This window comes from Pyrgilauda ruficollis, unplaced genomic scaffold (genome assembly GCF_017590135.1).
Source record: "Pyrgilauda ruficollis isolate IOZ18807 unplaced genomic scaffold, ASM1759013v1 scaffold43, whole genome shotgun sequence".
NCBI classification, from domain to species: Eukaryota; Metazoa; Chordata; class Aves; order Passeriformes; family Passeridae; genus Pyrgilauda; species Pyrgilauda ruficollis.
Genome location: NW_024525823.1, coordinates 2,120,458 through 2,143,019, shown reverse-complemented (window position 1 = coordinate 2,143,019; position 22,562 = coordinate 2,120,458). Strand labels below are relative to the sequence as shown.

Below are 22,562 nucleotides of genomic sequence, written 5' to 3'. Positions count from 1 at the left end.
TTATACAGCTAAATTTGCCTGAAGTGAATGAGAGAGACTACAGAAGCAGGTTTGCCACCAGACTCATGGCACTAGCTTCATCAGAGGCAATTATAATTGAGTTGCATGCATCAGCCATCGCTTCCTATCAAAGAAGTTGGATCTGGAGGAAAATCTCTGTCTGTATTTAAGTAGCAGAAGTTAAACAGCATGACAAATTCTCTTTCAAACAAAGTAATTGCATTAACACAACACAACATTTTTAGAATTTCGTTTAGAAATTTCCCTCAGTTGTTATTCACAGTTTTTGCTCAAGTGCTTATTTTCCCTCGAGACTGCTCCAGGGTTTCAAAACAACAGATTACTGCTATGGTTTATAGAGTGTCACACATTCTGGTTGTTCACCACTCCTTACCTGCCAGATTTGTTCTTCACTGAGTGAAGTGAGTCTATCGCTTTTAAAAACCTCTCGAAGAAGACAGTATGGGAGTGCCAGAACTTCTTCAGGATGACTCTTCAATAGCTCAGAGAGATGTTTTACTAAGAAGCCAATGACTGCATTCTCCAACAAAGTGAGGTTGAAAAGATCGGCAAGCTTGTAGAGGTCCAAGTAATTAAAACTATTTAATTCCTAAATGGATGAAGCAAACAAAATACACGTCACAAAAATATCCCAAACACGAGACAGAGAATATAAAAATCCACAAGTCTCACATAATGAAAAAAGGTTATTCTTTTGGAGCTGTGGAGAAGGAAGGCAATATAACTCGAAGTTAATTAACGCAGCCTCATTCAAAATGTATATGTGTTACCATTGCATATGCAAATATATATGATAGTACTAATTTATATTGTAACTCCTAAGGTTATATATGCATAAACCATCTGTAAGAAATATGGATTAGTACACAATACAATAAACCAGCATGATTTACACTGTATGTCAAGAGCTCACAGGAGCTAACAAGTGGATTTAAAAAATGCATTTTTTAACTACAGTGGTTTGTTACAAAGCAATTGTTAGTTTATTATTTACTGTTTTGATTGAACTAGAGCATCTGTGTAGCACAACTTTTCACAAAATACAAGATGCTGAGCTACATTTTATTACGTATGAATTTTTCTTCATTGAACAAATGAACCCTTTTTTTTCTCCAACCACTGCCATCAAAATATAGTGGATGTTGGCCTCCTACTCCTCTCTCTCCTTCTAGCAGCTGAAAATGTGAGGAGACAAAAGCTATAGTAGCTCAAGGCAGAAAGCTTTGCCCATCCTGCTAACAGAGGACCAATATTTATGGGCTAACGTTTTCAACTTGGCATCCCTCATAAATTGGTACCTAGACAACTAACTACTTCTGTTCCAGACCACACTGCTCCTTTCAGGGAACAGGCCAAGAATTCACCTCTATTAGACAAAAGCACCCAGGGCACCTGGGAAATAATCACGTTTACCCATTTTCTCTGTTCTTGCTGCATGCTCACATCTCTCTTCCTCTCTCCTCCGCAATCCCGGTTTTCATCTTCCAATTTACCGCATTGCTCCCTATCAGCCGCCTTCCCCTTGACCAGCCCCATGTGTGAGAATGACAAGGAGCCTCGTCAGTCTCACTTTGCTGGTGAGTTAACGCGGGGACTGGAGCAAGGAAGAGAAACAGACTAAATTAAGTCAATTTCACTTTCACTGCTCTGCTGGATGGAATGGCAGCACCAAATGAAACTGACAAGAAATCTTGTAAATGTCAAATGAGCTGCACGGCTGGCAGATAGAGCAGAGCAACAGGGAAGATGGGAAAGTGCGAAGAGGGGTTTTTTTGGAATGTTTCATGGACTACATCTTGAACGTGTGAATTGGGTGCCTGTCCCAATGACTGTGGAGCTGTTTATGCATATGCAATGGAGAGTGGAGAAAGAAGTTTTTAACCTGCTTAGAGGAGTCAGTACTGGAGGAAATGGAATCAAATTCCTGTGGAGGTTCCTGCTTGTTGCATAATCTCCCAGTCTGAACAGCTCACCTTCCCTAGCAGAGCTGTACACTAAAGATAAATCCCATTCATTATCTACTTGGACTTCTGCATGAGAGTTTCCCATGGTTTTCTTGGAAGAACAAAGGTAAGTTCTTTCCATCGTCAGAACAAGCACTAACAGCCATCATCCCAAAAGCCACAGCTATTCTAGTGTCAGCTCCTCCTCACACTAACACAGCAGAGGTAAGAATAAATCCGCAGTTGCAGAAAAAAAAGAGAAAAGAATAAATTTTACATGAAAAGTATCTGGTCTGGGTGCTTGCTTGGTGATTTAGTATCTTCAGATCTCATAACCCCATTCCTGCGATGGCCATGCAATGGTGGCAATAACACATAGAAGTCTAATAAAAGCAAACATCACAGTATTTGACAAGCAACACCACAGTTTGTTGTCCCTGGTTGAGAAAACTATCTTTTCAAATAACTCACTGATTGAATAAATCCCAAATGCCAGAAAGAAACTTAGAAGAGCTCAGTGCGTATTTATTGAGCTCTTTTGTGGTCAGTGGTTAGGTCTAGGGAAATAAATAAACAAATGATAGATAATCAAGCACTGTGAGCTGAGGATCAACAGTCCCACTAAAATACATGCCTGGTCAAACCCCACTAAGTGCTGGTTGAGAAGGAGAAGTGGCTTTTAGCAGACTTCAGAGGAAAAAAATACTGGAGATAACAGAATCCTTATTATAAAGAACCAGTAATGAGACACACAAATGCAATCTGCCCCTGAAAAATCTTGACATTTTCAGTGAAATCTGAAAGATGCTGGTAAACCTTCATTTTAGGTTTGGATATTCTTCATGAGCTCCAAATCATCTATCCTCTTAAATCAGCAGCAATCAGCAGTTGTTTTTATGAAAGCTGTCTTACAGTTGAAGAGGCCAAATATACTTACGGATGTATAAGTAAAATCTCACCAGTTATTTATACTGCATGTAGTAACTTATTTCATGTGCTTATTTATGTATGTGGGTTTATTTTTTTTTTTGGAAGGGTGGGGGTGTTATGTGTTTACTTATTTTCATTGCTAAGTTTCAGATGATTTTTCATGCTTCCTAACATAATGTGTTAGTTACCTGCTGAGCTTACAGTCTACTTGTTCATGAATACTGAAAGTGTGTTTTGTTAAAACTGGCCTTGGCCTGGAATCAGTAATGTTCATTTCTGATTTTGTAAGGTTAGAGTTGATCTGCAGGTTTATATTCCACAGACAAAGAGGCAAATATTGCAGTAGGTTTTACAAAAATCAAGTCTATACAGTACTATACACTACTGCTTCAGTCATGATCCTAGAGGGCAAAAATGTCACATCGAGATTGCTCAGTGTATACCCTAGATAACATAACTTTGCTCTTATAAGTGGTAAAACTTTCAAAAACAGTCTAAAATGAAGTATATAAATATAAATTGCAAGAAAAAAATGCACCTTATCTTCTAACTTTAAAAAAGTCCCACAGGAAGGATCAAAGCAATCACTGTCAGCTCAGTCTGATTTGAATAAATTTTTCAGGCTAAAATCTTAATTGAATTAAAAACTTTGGTAAATGGTGAAATAAGTTACTAAACAGGAAATTTAGGTGTGTTCATGAGTAAGAGTACTGGCAGTCTCTGCTTTCCACAGATTTTATTATATTGCATTCACTGAGCAACTACAAAATTTTGAAGTAGTTTGACTTTCTTGTGGTAATGTATTGCAGTATATGTTCTTTGAAAACAGGCTTATGTAAATTTTGGAAACTTTTAACCCTTTTGTCATAAACTTTTATGTATATACCACTTATCTTTTTTGTACTGAAGGATGAAATATGGACACAAGCAGAACTGTCACTAAGAGCTGAAGGTAGTGATCCTATCTTTTCTAATATGATGCATGTTACAGTGCTGAAACACATTCAGGCTAAGAAAATACGTATAAAATTACAGGTACAGCACTTAAAACTAAGTTGAAATAGTTCAGAAATCTCACAGTGAACTCAAAACAATTTAGTAAATTGTCCAAATTATTTATCAGTGTATACTTCTAAAATAAGAAACTACCTAGAATCCATGCATTCTACTTAGCGTGCATCCCCCCACTGAAGCAAGGGAATCTATTATTCCACACTAAGGGTCTTCTGATTCAATAGTATCAACCTTTAGATGCCAAACCAATTCAACAATGAGCTGACATTTAAAATACTCATAAAAGAAAATATCTTCTACAAATAAACATCATCTGAAAGATGACAATATTAAATATTCAAAATAACTGATGTGACAGTGTGAATATTTTGATACAGAGGTGTATTTTAATATAGAAATATGATAAATTGTCAAACAGCAAAAACAGATATAAACGCTCTGTTTAAGTTGCTTCCAAAACCATCTTTATTTGTTCATACTTTAAAGAATAATTGCCTTGCGCAAGCCACAGAAAAGGATGTAACAGATTGATAAATTAGAGTTAATCATAACCAAGTACACAGCAGACTACAATATACCTCCATTCCTGTGCTCCGTGTTATAAATAGCAGAAACAGCACAAGGAGAACTAAGGGGAAAGAATGCATTTCTTTATGACCTTATTTGAAAGATAAACTCCTTGGGGAAATACAATTTATTCAGATTATCAAGACCCTGCTGTGCAAATCTACAGTCTGGGAGCACACTACGGAGATCAAACAATATTTACTTTATTCTGTTGGGTATAAAAGCTTTTAATGAATGCATAATTAAAACAGCAAAAGTATATACAGCTTTAGAATTCCACCGCCAAGCCAAGCCATTAATATCCAAAGTACCATAACCAGTTGTAACTCCACCTGCTTCCTAGATTACAATACTGTTATAAATCAAGGTATTGAATGAGTAGCCCTGCTGCTGTAGCAAAGAAGAGTTGCATGGTGACACTATTTCCCCCTTTTCTAAAAGGGGTTTAACCTCTTTAAAAAAAAAAAAAAAAAAAAAACCGCAAACCACCCCCCCCAAAAAAAAAACAACAACTCCACATGTGAGGTCTCTGAGAAACAGACATTCAAAAATCCTTAAGCAGCACAAGTCTTGACCCTACATATCCAGGTTCTCTGCCACATTAAATACTATGAACCAGCTGCACCATTCAGAAAAAATTCTTGACAAAAATCACAGCAAAGATGGACCCTAAATAGGTAAGGGATATTAACAAAATGAAAAATTGTAATGACAAAAAAAAGGGATCAACACAATTTTAAGATAAAAGAAAACCAGTTCTGCTGGGTCTAGCTGTTTCTTTGTATATCAAAGGTTTTAGTTCTGCAAAACCTCACACATTTAGTTAAGAACTAACAGATCAGGCACACACTCAACAGCACAGCAACAGACACAAACGTTTCATAATAAGCATAAGCACAAAGTATATTTTAGATCTTATTTGAAATTTGCCTCTGTTAAACACCAAAGTCATCCCGTTGAGCCGTTAAAAGCATTTTGCTGAAGCCTGGTCACAGTGGAACATCTGGCTCAGAATATTTCAATGTACAGAACTGATTACTCTTATTAAATATGTGCAGGCTGCAGATGTGTTTATAAGACAAAGTAAAAGATGGCTTTAAGTGACTCGTTTTATACAATTAATTTTTCTGATGGATCACTGCTTTCTCACCACTTCCTGTAATTCTTGCTTTTATTTTCTCCTTTGAGCATGAAAAGTTAATTTGCATCCTTGCTGCTATTTCAAAGTAGGTCTAGAGCTAAGTAAAAGACCAACAATATCAAAACATTTCAGCCCTGTTATTTTTTTTCTACCCTATGAGAATTCATTTCCCTTCTCACTTATTGTTTCTCTGTATCTGCTCAGTTTTCAGGTTTAATCCTGCTGGCTGGTGCTAGCGAGAATCTTCTTTGAAGGCACAGAGGAGGCCTGTGAGCTTCACAAGCACAGAGGAAAGACATGATATTCTCAGATTGCTCACGTGATGACACAAATGTGTGGTATTCAAAAAAAGAAAGTGAAGCGTGCCATATGTAAAACTAAAAAAAGAAAACATTTTCTAGAAACTCAGATTGATCTACATTATTAAACAGCACAAATATCTTCAACTGCCAATCCAATTAAATATTTTAAGTGACCCTGATTATACATAACTTTTATAATCCACATACACAATTATGTGGATCATGGAAAGAAATAAAACAATGGAATATTAAGACTACACACTTAAATTTTCATAGTACCAGTGGAAGAACTGCAGGTAAGGTTCTGCAGAGGTTTCAACAGCTGCTTTCTCTACGTTAACAGATGCTGCTATAAGAATTTTTAAAATTATTTTAAATGTCCCTGGCATAGGAACCCCCTAAGTGAAAAGCTTCACATCTCACCAGCTACTCCTGACAATATAACTGTAGCAATATATTATATTTAGCAAATAAAAGTACAGGGATGAAGGAACATGGAGATCTTCTGACCCTTCACATGGCACTTTTCTATCATTTCACACAGCAGAAACACAAAGCAAGGATTTGACGAGACTTATCAACATTTACCATTTTTGCCGATTATGGGAGCTTGCCTTTTCTTCAAACATATTGTGAAGAATAACATTTCTCATACACATTTATATATCCTTTACTCCAGCAGAAATCACAGAATATAGTCTACAGATGATTTATCATTTTCTATTTTTGCTAGCTCTTGGAATTACTACAGTGTAAGAGGAAAGCTGAAAACTACTTGGCTAATGCATCAACAACCAGTAATTTTTTATGGTAAGTGTTCTGTTTTTGTTGCTAATATTGACAAATCCAAAAAGAGCGAGTGTTGCCCCTTAGAAACCCAAAGCTTACAAGAGTAGCAGCCAAAATAAATAACTACAAACCAGAAGAAGAGAAAAAATAGGACCTTATGATAACTATTACTTCCTTTTTTTTTTTTTTTTTGGTTACAGGTTGCTATAACCATTTAAGGCCATGAGAATACAGAAGTGGAAGTCTATTTCTCTACTATACCACAAGCTCATCAAAACATCTTGAGCAGAAATTAAGAAACATCCATCTTGTTCCCAACTAGTATTACAAGAAGGCTCAGCTGATTTTGAGACTCCATTTCTTAATTTTGTTTAATTTACTTAAACAGTTTATATATATTTGTATCTGTGCCAAAATTATCTTTTAGATTTAATAGCACTTTCTACAACTGCCTGAAAGGAGTGTGTAGCCAGGTGAGGTGTTGGTCTCTTCTCCCAGTTACAGAAGAGGAAATTTCCTCAAGCTCCACCAGGAGAGGTTCAGGTTGGACACCCAGAAGAATTTTTTCACTGAAAGAGTCGTTAAGCATTGGAAGAGGCTGCCCAGGGAAGTGGCGGAGTCATCATCTTTGGAAGCGTTCAAGAAACAACTGGACATGGCACTTCGTGCAATGGTTAATTGACGTGGTGGTGTTTGGTCAAAGGTCAGACTCGATCTTGGAGGTCTTTTCCAACCTTAATGATTTTGTGATTCTATTCTGTGAAAAGTAGGTAAGTAAATCCTCCTTAATATACTGAAAACCAAAGTAAGTCTTAAATCAGTATTAAGTATGAAAACTTTTAGACACAGAAAATAGAAAAAGAAAAATGATTCCTAATTCACGGTACATTAAAGTGCAATTTTTATTCTTAATTCATATCTCCATTACCAGCATGGAGGACAAAGGGGGACAAAAAAAATTAAAAATCAACATTCCTGATATATCTGTTAATAGAGGTATTAGTGCACCTGACACTTTCCCTTTCCAATGCCTTTTTTAAAATAGCTTGCTATTTTGCCAACATTTCGTAAGTCAAACTGAAGTTTTCCAGCTTCAAGATGAATCACTTGAAACCCCCTGAAAACATCCCTAAAAGCATATTATACATTATTAAGAATGAGGCTGACAGGAAGACCATTGCTCTTCCATATTAAAAATATTCAGAATGGAAATAGATCATAGGAGTTGCCATTCCTGTTAACAACTTCCACTGACACCCCTCATTAAGCCTCTAGAAAAATAATTTGGATATACTCAGTAACAACTTGTTTGAAGTTTTCAGTCCAAAATCGCATCACATTTTAGCTGCACTATTCCACAGCTAAGCAAAATTATGTCTGCATCATTGTGCACTGTGGGCCTAATCAAAATGACAAAACCCAAATGCCAAAAGTCTGTTTTTATTGTGCTGTTTGGGATCCACTTTGGAGACCCAGCAGATCAGAAAAAGACACCGTGAGATGCAGAAGCATGAAAAAAACCCAGATCAAAGAACATGGGAGCAGATCCAGACCCCAGGGATTACAGGAGGAAAACAGTACTGGAATATAGCAGGAGATTTAGAATTATAATTCAGAGAAGAAACAGCTTCTCGAGGAGGCTGAGTGACTGCCCCTCTAACTCTGTAAGTGAAAAGTGATGAAGACTGATAAAAAACATCATCGTCACTAACTAAAACCAGGAATGCAACATTCATGACTGAAGACATTACACTAAATATTTAGTGAGCATATTTAAATAATTATCAAATTATAAATCAGATAATAAATAGGGAGCATATTTAAAATTATCAATATACTAATTTTATCTCTCTATAAATAAGAACAAGGACGTTTATGTGCAAAGAATATACAATATGATTCAAACAATTCTTTCATAATGTTTTTATGACATTTTATTTCTGGAACATTTAATTGATGTATATAGGTGCTCTGTATTAAGCCCAGTAAGGAGCCAGTTTTCTTAAAAACATGTTTCAGGGAACAGCCTGTCACCAAATGCTTAAGGATTACAAAGCTAACAGACACATCTAAAAACTAAGAATTGGAAAAGGGTAGCTGTAGTGAGCTGGTCATCTAATAACATCAGAGAATTAAACAAATTGCCTAAAATACCTGGAATAACAGGTTATTTAACACAGATCAATTCAAGTCTCAGAAATGTTTGCAAAAGAACCCAAAGTAGAAAAACTTCCTTAGAATTTTAAGTCAGTATTTGGTACTCCATCTACTGAAACGCTGAATCCAGTGCAGGATAACTCAATAATAAGTATAACTTTGATAGACAAAAGTCCTCAAGGAATCAATTTTGATCCAATACTGTCAACAGTTTAATTGAAGTAGAGAATGATAAGTTTTGTCTGGAGAGTCTACAGAAGACTCTGCAAGGACAGCGTGAGTATTGTCAGGCTATCTGGGAACCACTAACATAATACAGAAAATATACCAGGCTCTATTTAGAACAACACTGACAATCCATCAGGAGGCACACAAAAAAAAAAAAAAAAAAAAAGCTCATGTCATAAAATGCACACCCAATACTGCCCAATAAAAGAAACAAGCCCTCTTGCTGCTTTAACATTACATTTTAAATCTGTTCTTCAATTATTGGTCCCAGTTCTGAAGTCCAAATTTAAGGATACTTAAAACCTACAGGTTGGAAAACCAACCTTGCAAGATTTCAGGAGTTCAAGTTAGTTTTTTAAAGAAAGACTCCTGGAGGATTTGATCTTGAGCAAAGATACTTATAACATGGAGAGAATATATGAAAGGAAAAATAGCCCTGACTAAATTTTCAGAAAATAGTTTCTGGTGTATAAATGTAGGATCAGAGCTGCCTTGGACAAGGAACTAGAAAGTACAGGACTGTTTGCATTGGCTTCATGGGATTATGTACAATTTGCAGCTCTGCATTAAAAAAAAATGACTGCAATAAAACTAGTTTTTTTGACAACTGTCTGTACAGGTAAAGAAAGAAATATTTGTGCAGTTTGGCTGCTGCGGTTATAATGGTTTCTCATTCCTCTCAAAAGCAAGAGACTTGTTGCAACTGCCTGAAGATATGAGAGTACTCAGCAGTTAAAAGAACCTTACTGTAAGTATGTGAATGATAAAAAGGCAACATTTCCATTTTATTTAGAAAACTGTTATTTGTTCAGGTATCTCTGTGCTCCTGCAATATCTGACCTCAGCTCAAAAATCACTAAGAATTTTATGTTTGTTGCTCACAGCACTAAACCAAGGCAAATTCTCATTTTACAGAGGAAAAAAAGAGAAGCAGAAGAATAATTTAAAAAGATTTCCCATGATGCAGATTATACAAAGAAGAGAACCTCAAATGTCTGGAACCCACTCCAGTGCTCTAGCAGCTAAATAATTCCTGTCTTCACCAACTTTAACAGAATTTTAACTTACATATAGGGTTCAATATATCAGCAAAATGTCTGCAATGTGTATTGTATAGGCATTACACCCCAATAAAAAAAAAAAAACTCTCTACAACTCTCTTTCCCCAGCTTTATCAGTGAAAAGAACATATCTTTTTTCCCACAACTAGGAGCTGTGTTATCAGTAGGTTTACAATGTATTAATCAGAACCCATTTCAGGAGATAAACAGCATTAAAAGGGATAGTGGTAGGCCAGAAATAGACAGAAAAGTCAAAAGAATGAGAAAAATCTGGAAGAACCACCAAATTAAAAAAAAATAAAAGAAAAAAAAATCTGGACATGTGCAGATCAAGAGGAGTTTGCTTGTCTTTCACAGAATCACAGCATTAACTAGGTTGGAAAAGACCTTTGAGGTCATCAAGTCCAGCCTATGAACTAACACCACCCTGTCAACTAGATTGAGGCACTAAGTGCCACATCCAGTCTTTTTCAAACACTTCCAGGGATAGTGACTCCATCTGCCTGGGCAGCCCATTCCAACAGCAAATCACTCTTCCTATGAAGCATTGTTTCCTAATGCCCTGCCTAAACTTCCTCTGGCACAATTAAGACTGTGTCCTCTTGTCCTGTTCTGGTTGCCAGTGAGCAGAGAAGGACCCCCCAGCAGGCTACAGCCACCTTTCATGTAGTTGTAGAGCATGATAAGGTCTCCCCTGAGCCTCCTTTTTTTTTTCCAGGCTAAGCACATGTTAAGCATTATTGACTAGGGATTTACCTGTCATTTTTTTAGCCAGAAATTATTGTAAGTCTGACTTTCAAAAGTAGAAAACCTGGAAAGGGTGAAGGCCAAATGTAAAAAATGGGCGTTAACATCCAGTTTGATTTCCTACAGCTGACCTTCAGTACTGCTAAACAAGTCACAAGTCCTCCCAAAACTAATACATGTGAATGTTCACACTGCTGAAGGTGCCAAGCACCAGCAGGAATGCATGAGCCTTCAAAGATCATGATGACTCGGGTCCATTTGTTTCTAGCAGTTCTTACCAAGAACAAAAAATAATGAAATCCCTCACTTCTAAATTTCAAACAGTTTACAGTCAAAATCTCTTGTTTAGCATAAATCCTTTTTTTTCCCCACAAAGAACATTTAATCAATGCATCATATATTTAACACAACCAAATGACAAAATTCTCACAGACTTCAAAATTTCACCTTAAAGACATCACCTTTATAAGCTGAACAACTCATTGTACGCTCAGTTTTTTAGTGTTCACAACTACAGATATGTGCCAGGACTTCAGTCCTGCAGAGTTTGAAAGGCACCTCTCCAGTATTTCCCTTTAAAAATAATAGAATCAAGCGAAGCAACTCTCTGTGGAGAAGGACCTGGGAGCCCTGGTGGACTGCAAGCTGTCCATGAGCCAGCAGTTGTCTGGTGGCCAAAACGGCCAACAGTGTCCTGGGGTACTTTAGGAAAACCAGGTCAAGAGAGGTGATCCTATCCCTCTACTCTGCCCTGGTGGAGCCACATCTGGAGAGCTGTGTCCAACCCTGGGCTCCTCACAAACAGAGAGACGTGGAACTCTTGGAATGGGTCCAGCAAAGGGCTACAAAGATGTTTAGGGGACTGAAGCATCTCTCTTATGAGGAAAGGCTAAGGGAACTTGGCCCGTTCAGCCTCAAAAAGAGATGATTGAGAGGGGACCTCAACAATATATCTGAAGGAATAGTGCCAAGAGAATGGAGCCAGGCTCTTCCTGGTGGTGCCAAGCAATAGAACAAGAGGCAACAGACACAAACTGATACACAGGAAGTCCCACCTGAATAGGAGGGAAAACTTCTGTACTATGCAGGTGTCTGAGCACTGGAATAGGTTGCTCAGAAAGGTTGTGGAGTCTCCATCACTGGAAATATTTGATAACTGTCTGCACACAATCCTGTGCCCTGTGCTGCAGGATGACCCAGCTTGAGCAGGAAGGTTGGAGCAGACAACCCACCACATTACCTTCCAACCTGACCCATTCTGTAACACTCTCACAGAACCTTGGAAAGGCATTTAAAAATGAGACATAGCTGAGTTGCTTCAAAAAGAATGTACTTCTGCAGAAAAGTCACTGCTTTCAAAAATTAACTACAGCTTACCAAAGAAAATTTTAGGCAATGATTGTTCCATGCAATGTTATAAAAGTCCTTTTCAAATACAAATTTCAGTGAGAAATGTTGCTAAAGCATTCAAAGATTTCAACTACACTTATAAGCAAAAGACTACCAACAGCTTATAAAAGGTTACATATGTCTAATTCTGTTCGTTTTCCCCCCACCACAAAATATTCACACACTGACCATTTTTGCTCTCTGCTCCTTTTCAAGAAATTTTTTAACCTGTTCAAGCTTTGGTCCAGGTCTGAATGGTGCTTCATGAGTCCAAAACTTGATTAGGAATACATGGAAGTTAAGACACGATATTCCCTAGAAAAGTCAAATAATTTCAAGTGTTTGGTTACAGTAAACTTTCAATAGCAGTCTCAATAGGAGTCCTGGACATCATCATTGCATGACTGTATTTCCTACATATTCATGAAGATGGTAATGCTGCATTTAATTAGACTAAAAATACTGAGAGGCAGGCAAACCCAAATACAAACACATATAAACACAGATTTGGGGCATGGTGTATGACAGTAAGCCTGTCCCCCTGATGTTTTTCATGTCCACAACGTGCCGCCTCAAGTCAGTTGGACTTCCAGTCCTAGAGACTGCTGGCAACTGAACACACCTGAGGTTACTACAATGCCTTCCATGATCATCAGGTGTGCTGAGATGCTATGGAAACTCAAGGCCCTTTACATACATAATTAGAATAGACGGTGCTTCCAGTTAACAAGGAGAAAATATTCCACAAGGAAGAAGGAAGAATTAACAAGGAGAAAGAATTCTATGTGTTAACAGTTCAGTTCCTACTGAACTGTAAATAAAAGTCCTGGTTTAAGATCTAATGCTGCTTATACAGCTAGACACAGTGACAGAAACCACAAATTCCATAAAACTGTTTAAACAGATGGGAAATTTAACAAAAACTTCCTCCAAATAATAAACAGATGTTTTGAATATATTACACAAGAAAACAGGTGAATGAAGTTACTGGTATTTCTCATGTTTTTCATGTTTGAAATAACACACTCACAGGACATTATTGATGGTTAATAAAGTTGATGCCACTAATCTTTAGGCATGGACCTCTAATTTTTAGAATTAGTGAGAAGAATGAGGACAATTTATAACTTTTAAAGCTCTGATCACATACTAGCTGAAGATTCAGTAAGTCATTACAGCATGTATACATTTATATTCCTTCTGCTTTCAAGGCCTATTCAGTACCTTGGACAGAAAGGGTGTCTTTATTACAAATGGAGTTAGTCTACACCACTACTCTGAAGCAAAATACAAATTCTACTCATGCAGTTGTGCAAACAAAATACCATAAATGATGGAATGTGCTAAAATGCTGTTTCATTTACTGCTACTACAAGATCTATTGGAAAACATCAACAGCCTTATACGGAACTTGTTTCTTTCTTTGTGGTCCCCTATAAACACAGATGGTTTAACAGTATCTAACAGTAATCAAAAAGAGATGATAATCTGGAATACTTCCATTTCTAAAGCTACTTATATATAACGTGGGCTTAGGTTATTCTCCTTACAAATCTGTCTTCTTAACTAGCACAATTAGTTGAGTATGTTGTAAGCAGTCCAGATAAATGGATCACACAGTAACAATTAAGCAAGCTATCAGAAAAACATAAAAAATGGTGGGGCAGGGTATCAACTGCCAAATACATAGGTTTGTATCAAGTCCAGATTTCTTATGCCTTTAATGAGAGATAGTCTACAAAAAAAGACTAAAATGCAAATACTGCATAACTGGAGAATGTATCAGCTTGGATCCTCATTACTTCAGTCCTTCTTCACCATTAAATAAACAAGGTTTTGAAAGTCTCTTCTAGTAAACTGACTGAAAAATTAAAATTAAATTTACAAGGTCTTTTTGACATCTTTTAAAGACAGAGCAGACTGAATCATTCACTATTTTCCTTAGCCTTATACTTCAGGTGCTAAGTTGCCTCCTGAAATTCCATCAAATAATACATTTTCTCATTTATGTTCTTTAAAAAAATTTGCTACTGCATTTAGAATTTCAAATTGACTCCTGTGAAAATAATACTAGTGTATCTAAAAATACAAAGTAGAGAAGAGGTAAAAGATATTTATTTCATAATGAAAAATGCAAAAAAAAAACCAACAGTTCTATTTTGGGTAAGCTAGTATAGAGGAAAGAAAAGATGAACAATTAGCTCTCTACCACAGTGATACTTCTGAGATAAAATCAGATTGTAACGCACTTCAAGCCCAATGTTCTCTTCAGGTTCACAGGCTACAAATGATTTATAGTCACCATTTCATACTTAGCATTCTGGCTTTTCCCATATTGTAAATACTTTACAATTACTTTACAAAAGGATTTTCTTGTTTCAGAAATACCTTTGCTAAAATGGCTTAATAGAACTCAAAGTGCTTTAGATGTAAACAAATTTCAGTACATTTTTTCTCTGTTTCTTTCTAGGAGGTAAAAAAAAACCCCTCTCTATATCTGGTGCCTATATTCCTCTTCTTTCACATTAGAGCTGTAAGTCTCCTCTTTCAGGTCACGTCTTCCACATAAAAGTGCTAAACTAATGCCGCTTAATGACAAATTAATGTCCATGAATAAAAAATACACCTCTAATAGCATAGAGTAATTTGCCATTACAATATCATCATTGGACATGCCCCTGGTTTAATACGATGTATTTAATTCATAACTTAATGAGTGATATATAAAAAGAGAGAGATGAACCCTGCAATTACATTTATGTGAGTCTGTCACCTTATTTGTAAAACCTTAGAGTCATTTACATTCAAATTAGAACAAATGAGTGATTTCACAAAGTGCAGTGATAAATGACCATTGCTGCACAAGACAGAACTGTATTTCCTGTGAAAACATTAACAGTTTCCTATTATTTGTTAAAAATTACAATGCATATTGCCCAGTGTTGTGTGAATAATGACTTTTTTACTGATTAGGTCAGAAGACTAATACGGAGTAAAAATAAATAATTTTTCTTTTCATTTTTTCTGATTTTAGCTCGAATTTCTCTGCTGAAACTGTTACGGACTCACACTGCCACCTGCTGCCCAGACCCGGGGAGGAAGGGCCCCGACTGCCTCATTTCAAGCCCAGTTCAGCCATTCTGCCTTTTGGGTGCATTTCTTGCAATAAACAAAATTGTCCTCCAGACTTCTAAGCGGACATGTCGGTGAGAACACAAGAAGATAAAGATAGCTGCACTACCCAGTTACAAATACTTCCATTCTGGGGGCTCACACACCCAAACTGCCTCAATTCTTAAGGAGAGTTTAAAGTGAAATACACTGGGGACAGGGAGGGACAGGAAGAAGATAAAACAATAATATCGATCAGATGGTAATAGAACCAAAGAAGAATTTTGTACACTAAGCATTCTGGCATTCATCAAGCCCTGTTTACAGCTTTATAAAAATACTGGAAAAATTCCAGAAGCAGAAATCTTTTAGGGAATGATGGACAGAAAGGTCATCTAAAGAGTGAACACTGGCTAGAATGACAACATGAGAAGGGCAGGGAGGGAAGTTGTGAAGCAATAAGATTTCCTTGCTCTTATTTAAAGCACACACCAAAGCTGCTCACCCTTCCTGACAGAATCTGCAAAGAGATGGCAGATACAGCACTAACTGTCTCTTCCCAACTTGTGATCTCTCCTGTAACTTTGCTGCAGAGGACTGGCAATGTGTATCCATACAACTACCTGGACAGCTTGGGAGCCCTGATCTTGCCAGCAATAGTTAAATTAGAAGTTGCAGCATCATTTTTTTACACATCCATCATCAGTTTCAATTCACACTGCAGATAAATAGCAGCAAGTGGATTACAGTAAGAATAGGATTCAAAGTGACTGGGTATTGTCACTTTGGTATATTTTCACTTTCCTCACTGATACCAACTGAAAAATGGATAAAAACAAACCACCACCATTTTTTTTCCTGAGTTCCATTTTAAGTTGAAATCCTCACTAGTGCAACCACATTTCATATATAGATTATCTCTGTAATGTATCAGTATATTAAAGAGATAACAGAAAAAAATCCCCCAAGTTATTTTTGAGTTTTGTCCAAGAACTTTTCTAATGACTATCAATAGCTCAATGACAACAGCTGACAAAACTTGCTCCTTCAAAAAATAGCAGGCTAGCACAGCAACAACTGGTTGTGTAACACTTAAAAACAGGAAAATGTAAGACATTATTTTTGTCTACTTTGTATTCTTAGCATGGGAAGGTTACTTCACCACAGGATAAAGTTGGTAGACTTAAGCTTGCTGGTGGTGACTAATTCTGGGGGATTGAGGGGAGTGTGCAGAGTGTACATGCATGTACTTAGATTAAAAACTCAGTATTAGTTAAAAAAAGCAAGCCTTGGTTGCTAGATGACCTTTAGATTTTCTTTCCAGCAGTTTAATTCACTCTGTATGAAAAACCCAGGAGCTAAAATCCCAACTGATCTGGGGCTTCTAGCAATACAAAGGTGATGCTCTCAATCTCTGGTGTATGAATTAATTCATCTCTGAAGGAGTTTATCTTAGTGAAAGTTGGGATTGTCACTGGCACTGTTCCAAATGGAGAAGTTGGTTTTAAGAAAAATAAATAGCTTTAAAGCTCTGGCTTACCCACATATATAAACCATGCACACTCCTCCTTTTAATCCATACAAAAATTCATTTGTAGCTTCTTCCATTTAAAAACAGTAACATATTTCAATCTACAACATATTCAGATAGTTTAAAATTAGAAGAAAATATTTAGATCATTAGGAATTTGTACACCAGGAAAAAAAATTTGTTCTTTTAGCCTAAACTGACCATTACAGTAGGAGGTTAAAAATCAAATGCCCCTACCCCAGGCAATTTGCCTGCTTCAATTATTACCATGAATTATTCCAGAAGGATTTGTCAATTGATTAACCTTATTTTTGTATTCCAGGTCTGATCCTCCTCACTGTCTGCTTTTGTATACAAGAATCCAGTGCACAACAGTACAGAGGCAGTTCCAAGAAAATTCCAGTTGACTGCTGTTGTACAGTGCTGTGCCCAGGCTTATTTTAGTCACTCACCTGAAATGTTCTTTTCTTTTTATCTTAAATTAGCTGTCTTCAAAGATGGTATGACTGACATCAGTAGCAAGCAAGCAGAATTCCATTTAATGCAATGAAGCTTCTAAAAAGTAATCTGGTACATTTACCACTTAGCAGGGAACCTAATGCACTTAAAACTAATGGGAAAATTGGCATCAAACCTTCAAGTTCTCTTGACACAAAAAACATTTAGGATCCCAAGAAGAATTTTTACAAGTCAGAGTAACTTCAGTGGCAATCAGGATCACCATCGTTCATGTCTACTATACCTTTTCCTCCTAGGAACTATGAGAATAAGAAACATTTCCAGAATTAAGTACAAGGACAGTTACTTCCAATAAGTCTGTACTGAAACTATGCCACTATCCAACCAATATACATAACATAAATGATGTCCCAGATTCTGTCCAGTGTGTAAACTTAATTTGTTCTTCACAAAAGGTGCCTAATCTGGCAGCAGAAAACTAAAGGGATAAATGCTATCTAACAGTCATGCAATGTCCTGCCTCTCAGAAATGAGTCCAAGCCTTGCTGTGGACTGCTCTGCAACTTCTAAACTCCTCATCCACAACTATCATCCACTGACTGTAATTCAGGATGTACCTAGAACTCTCTGAAAAAAAAATATTGTATTTCAGAATATACAGAAAAATCACTTAGCTTTAAGATTTCAATTATGGGCAGTCCAATATCCCAGATCCCTGAATACCAGTGGAAATCAACCTCTGTTATAAAAACCAATTATTACCCACACAATACTGAGCTGTTGTTGATCAGTAGCAGGAAATTCCATTAAAAACTTATATTCTCAATAGCATTCCTTCCTTATTAAGATTCTTTGATTGTCAAAATAATTTGCAGTTTGTGGCTCGCTGGTACTGAATACACAAATAGTTGAGGAAAAAGACAAAATTCTTAGATCTACAGCTTGTTACATAACTCAGACATACTCATGAAACAAACATTTTTATGTTCTGAATAAATGTTTTAACACATTTATTCTCTTGCATAAGAATAAAGTTGTCATGTATCCTTCAGAAAAACATTCACAAGCTTTAAAGTGCAAAATAGGTCATCACAAACACAGTACCTAATACCATGTTCTCTACAGTTCCATCTCAGAAGTCCATTTTCAGATGGCCACCACATTTAATGCCTTTAACTAGCTGTCTCTTGCTTTTTCCTATACCATGTGACAAATATGGTCCACTTCTTTTAAAAGGCAAAGGAGACATTCAGATAACCCGTTCCTGTTACATTTCAAAGTTTGCCTATTGGCTGCAGCTCTCTACATTAGCCTCCTTCGAAAAACCTCCGCCAAAACTGACAATCAACCTGAGCTGGAGGTGGAACTTGGGAAACAAGAACCTGAGAGAACTGGATGTGCAGGCTGCATGCAAATGCTGTGTGAGTGATGACAGACCTTAGTGCCACTGAAGGTACACAAAGTTCAAGTTTTTAGCTCTCCTAACCTCTGTAGCAGTTAAGGAAAAACGCATTGCCTTACCGTTTGTTCAGCCTGAGACAGATGTGTGCGCTTACAAGCCTTGTTTCAATGTTTAATGTACCTGAGAATTATGCAGATGACATGAGAGATTCATGAATATGTATGCATCTCAAATAAAATACATCAGCATGCTTCAAAAGAGTCCCCTTCCACAAATGAAGCTAGAAAAAAAAAAACCCAAACAGCAGAGGTTGTGGAATAATCATAATTCAAGGTATGACAATGCTGATATGGGAGGAGAAGTCTGCACTACAGAAAGCTGGAATTAAGACCAAAAATAGGGAATACTTGGGCATTTCTCTTGTTTGCAAATAAAGAAAATATGATTTACCACAGTTTTAAAATAAAAACTACCAAATTATCAATCTAAAATGAGCATGAGTTTTCAAATGAAAATACTGAATCAACATTAGATGCTACAGAACATTTGATAATGAGAAGTTTATAGATGATAAAATGCATTTAATAAACTAGCAGTGACTAGTAAACTAGTCAGAAATCTCCATTGCATTACTTAGCTGAGGGTAAGGAGAAAATGTTCCTCTCCTTTTTCCTGTCTTTCCTTTGACTGAGAACTCTCTTAAAAAATTGCCATAAATGCAATTGAAACAATTTGTTAAAGAAATTTTTTTAAAAGTCGTCAAAAAATTAAAGTCCTCTAAGCTGTTTAGTCTATAAAAAAGAGGACCTGTCATAGTCAGAATAACATTTTGTTTACTCTGACACAACCAAGAGAAAATTCCTTAAAGACCAGTCAATATAAAAGTCAGCATTCGCTAGAAATTATTCTGTCCCCAGTGAACTAGAAATAATTCTTGACAATCAGACACCTCAGCAATCATCTTACATGAATCAGATCATTACAGTATTCTTTGGAACCTCATAGACTACTAATGTGCCTTGAAACAGATAATGAACAGGCAATGCCAATTGCATTTGCAGCCAAAAAACTCCATTCTTATTGAAATGCATGGCATTATTACAGGTCCCAGATAAAAGTATCAAAAAGAGAAGAAAGTGTTCAAGACAGTGCCAATGAACTGTCAGACTGGAATATCTAGAGAAGAGCTGGAACAAGTGCTAACAATAAGAGCAGCACTCATACAGGAAAAGCTTGGTCTAATCAAAACAGTTAAAGACAATCCTAACAAGTTAAAACTGTGTCATCATTACACAACAATACATGACAGCTAGACCCCACACACTGTATTTCCTGAATTTAGGCTAAACTAAGCTAAGTTCATGATAACTGAACAACTCAAAACAGCATGAAAGTAATTCAGTAGCACTGTAAATGCTAGAAGAACTCTGACACACTCATTCATTAGGGAGAAGAGAAAGGGCAAGTCCTATTCCCTTTCCAGCATCTGCATCACAGCACGTGGGGTGACAAGACACCTCAGTTACCAGCTGCAGAGAGGATAAGTGGTTTTAAGGAAGCCTTCTTTATCTACTTGGATTTTATTTGCAGATAGTATTAAAATAAAGCAAGAGCTATTTTTTAATGTCACACAATAATATGTAGAACATAAACAGATACTTGATTTAATTAGTTTGGACCTGAAAGATATTACAGTTTTAACATGCAGTACCTTGCTGACCTCTGTTAAAAAGACTTACAGCAACCACTCAAGGCTGATTACTTGCATGGACTGCAACCATACAAAACAAACAAGACAGGTAAATTCTTACTGTGATCTATTCAGACTGCAGATCTGTCTACATGTGTGCCTTGCTAAGGTGAACTTGGTTTAAAAAAATACTGTAAAAAGAGTAAAATACAGCCTTAAAGCCCAACATGATATAAGCTACAGCCACCTCACAGATGTGCATGCAGATTCTAAACCTTTACGATGAGACCCTGATTCAAAACGAGCTTACAGAACTAGCACTGCTCTCCATCTTCCAACACATATTCTCCTCTTTTTCCCCCTTCATCCACTACCTTATTCCCCACCTCCACTACTGTAAATCTGGACACTGGGTCCCGCTTCCTCTTAATTTTTACAACAGTGTAGTTCCAGTTGTCCTACCCTGACACACTGCTCAGGGCATAACAGTGCTTTTTCACATCTTTCACACATCCTACAGCAACTGCAGGCCAGAAAGTTGTGGTTTCTATGACTCATGAAAGACACAGTAATCTTGTAAGTTGTATAAATAGAAAAACATGCAATTAAACATGCATGAGCTAAATGCATCAAAAGACATGAGATCAACAGGAAAAGCACTAGTAGGAGAGGAATTAAGATGCTTCTGATTCTTTTGCAAGTTATTTTGTGGTTGGACTTCATCTCAAAGGGCTTTTCCAACCTAAAGGTTCCTCTGACTGTCATGTCCAGACAATTTTTAGTACTCTGTTAATTACAGAGTAACTTGAAAGAAATATTCATTAACTCCAAAATGTTGGGGTTTTTTTATTATAGTGTGATTTTGGGGTTGATTTATTTTTCTTATTCATTAGCCATCTATTTCTAAATAATTGACTATAGCTTGCACATTAAGGACAAGATTCAATGCACTGCTAACTCTGTAGTTGTCTGTCTTTCCCCTGCAATGGCATCAGGGTTAAAAGTATTATGATGGTGCTAAGAGAAGAGCTACAAATACCAGAGGCTACTCAACATTAGTTTAGCCTAAACAGAAAAAGTTAGCACGAGGGTTTATGTTGAGTATATACCTACATCCTCTCACATCCCTACTTGATGAGTGTAACAAACTTTTTCCAACTCTTTAATATTTTCTGTAGCTTCTTTGCTGTAATCTCTTTAGTTCAATTTCTGACAAAGAAAGAGCCACATAAGAATCAAAGACATACTCACACTGACTCATTTGTTTCAGGACCATTAAATACACTGTATACGACTACCAGTGTTAGATTTGTATCTTTCTCATCACCTTCCCATGCCTGCCTGACAATCAGTAGGTCAAATGCTTTTGTGGCTTATTTGGTATCTTGCAGTTCTTATTTCTCAAACCAACCATCTTTCCCATCACAATCCATGTCTGTTTTCTCAGAAAAATTAAATCTCTTCCTGCATTCCTAAAAAAAAAAAATTATACCAATTGCAGCCCTCTGTCAGCTACTTTAACTTTCTAATCAATTTATAATGCACAAATTAATACCAACTTATTATCTGAATATACATTTTGAAGGGTTTCCTAGGGTTAACACTCAAAGAACAGATTCTTTCTCTGTAAGACTCAAAGCCTTCAAGTACATCGTGAAGTTCTTAGCAAGAGATCCTGCCTGCCCCTGGTGCTCAGTAGGCTCGGCGTGCTGCCAAGCACACTCCCACTGCTCAAAGCCAGTTACACTGTTGGAAGGCAAATGCACACCAAGAGCACTGTGCTGATGTGCATCTCCATGCCCAGGTGCAGTTAACACATCCCTTTTCAGAAACAGTGCTGAAAAGTTACTGAGAGGAGCAAACAGTTCTGTAGAACTGCTATTGCCATTTTATTTTTAGAAGGCTTTTCACAGATACCCATCAAAGCTGTTCTCCTGCTATCATCATAAGCCATTTCCTATACAAGCCAAGCACAAAAAAACCCAAAACTCTACCACAACTCAATTTTTTTGTTTGATAAAGGCATTGGCATTATAGGCATAACTCCTTGAGAATAAGGTACCGTTAAAATAAGCCCTAT

At 36.8% G+C, this 22,562-nt stretch overlaps 1 protein-coding gene across 2 annotated transcripts in view; it reads right to left on the bottom strand.

Moving 5' to 3' along the window:
• KLHL32 (kelch like family member 32) overlaps window positions 1-22,562 on the bottom strand; it is a 119,291-nt gene that overhangs the window by 38,693 nt on the left and 58,036 nt on the right. For both annotated transcript variants that reach the window (XM_041478196.1, XM_041478197.1), the window contains exon 6: window positions 395-610. In XM_041478196.1, coding sequence (XP_041334130.1) covers window positions 395-610 — 216 coding nt within the window. The remainder of the gene's footprint in view (window positions 1-394; window positions 611-22,562) is intronic.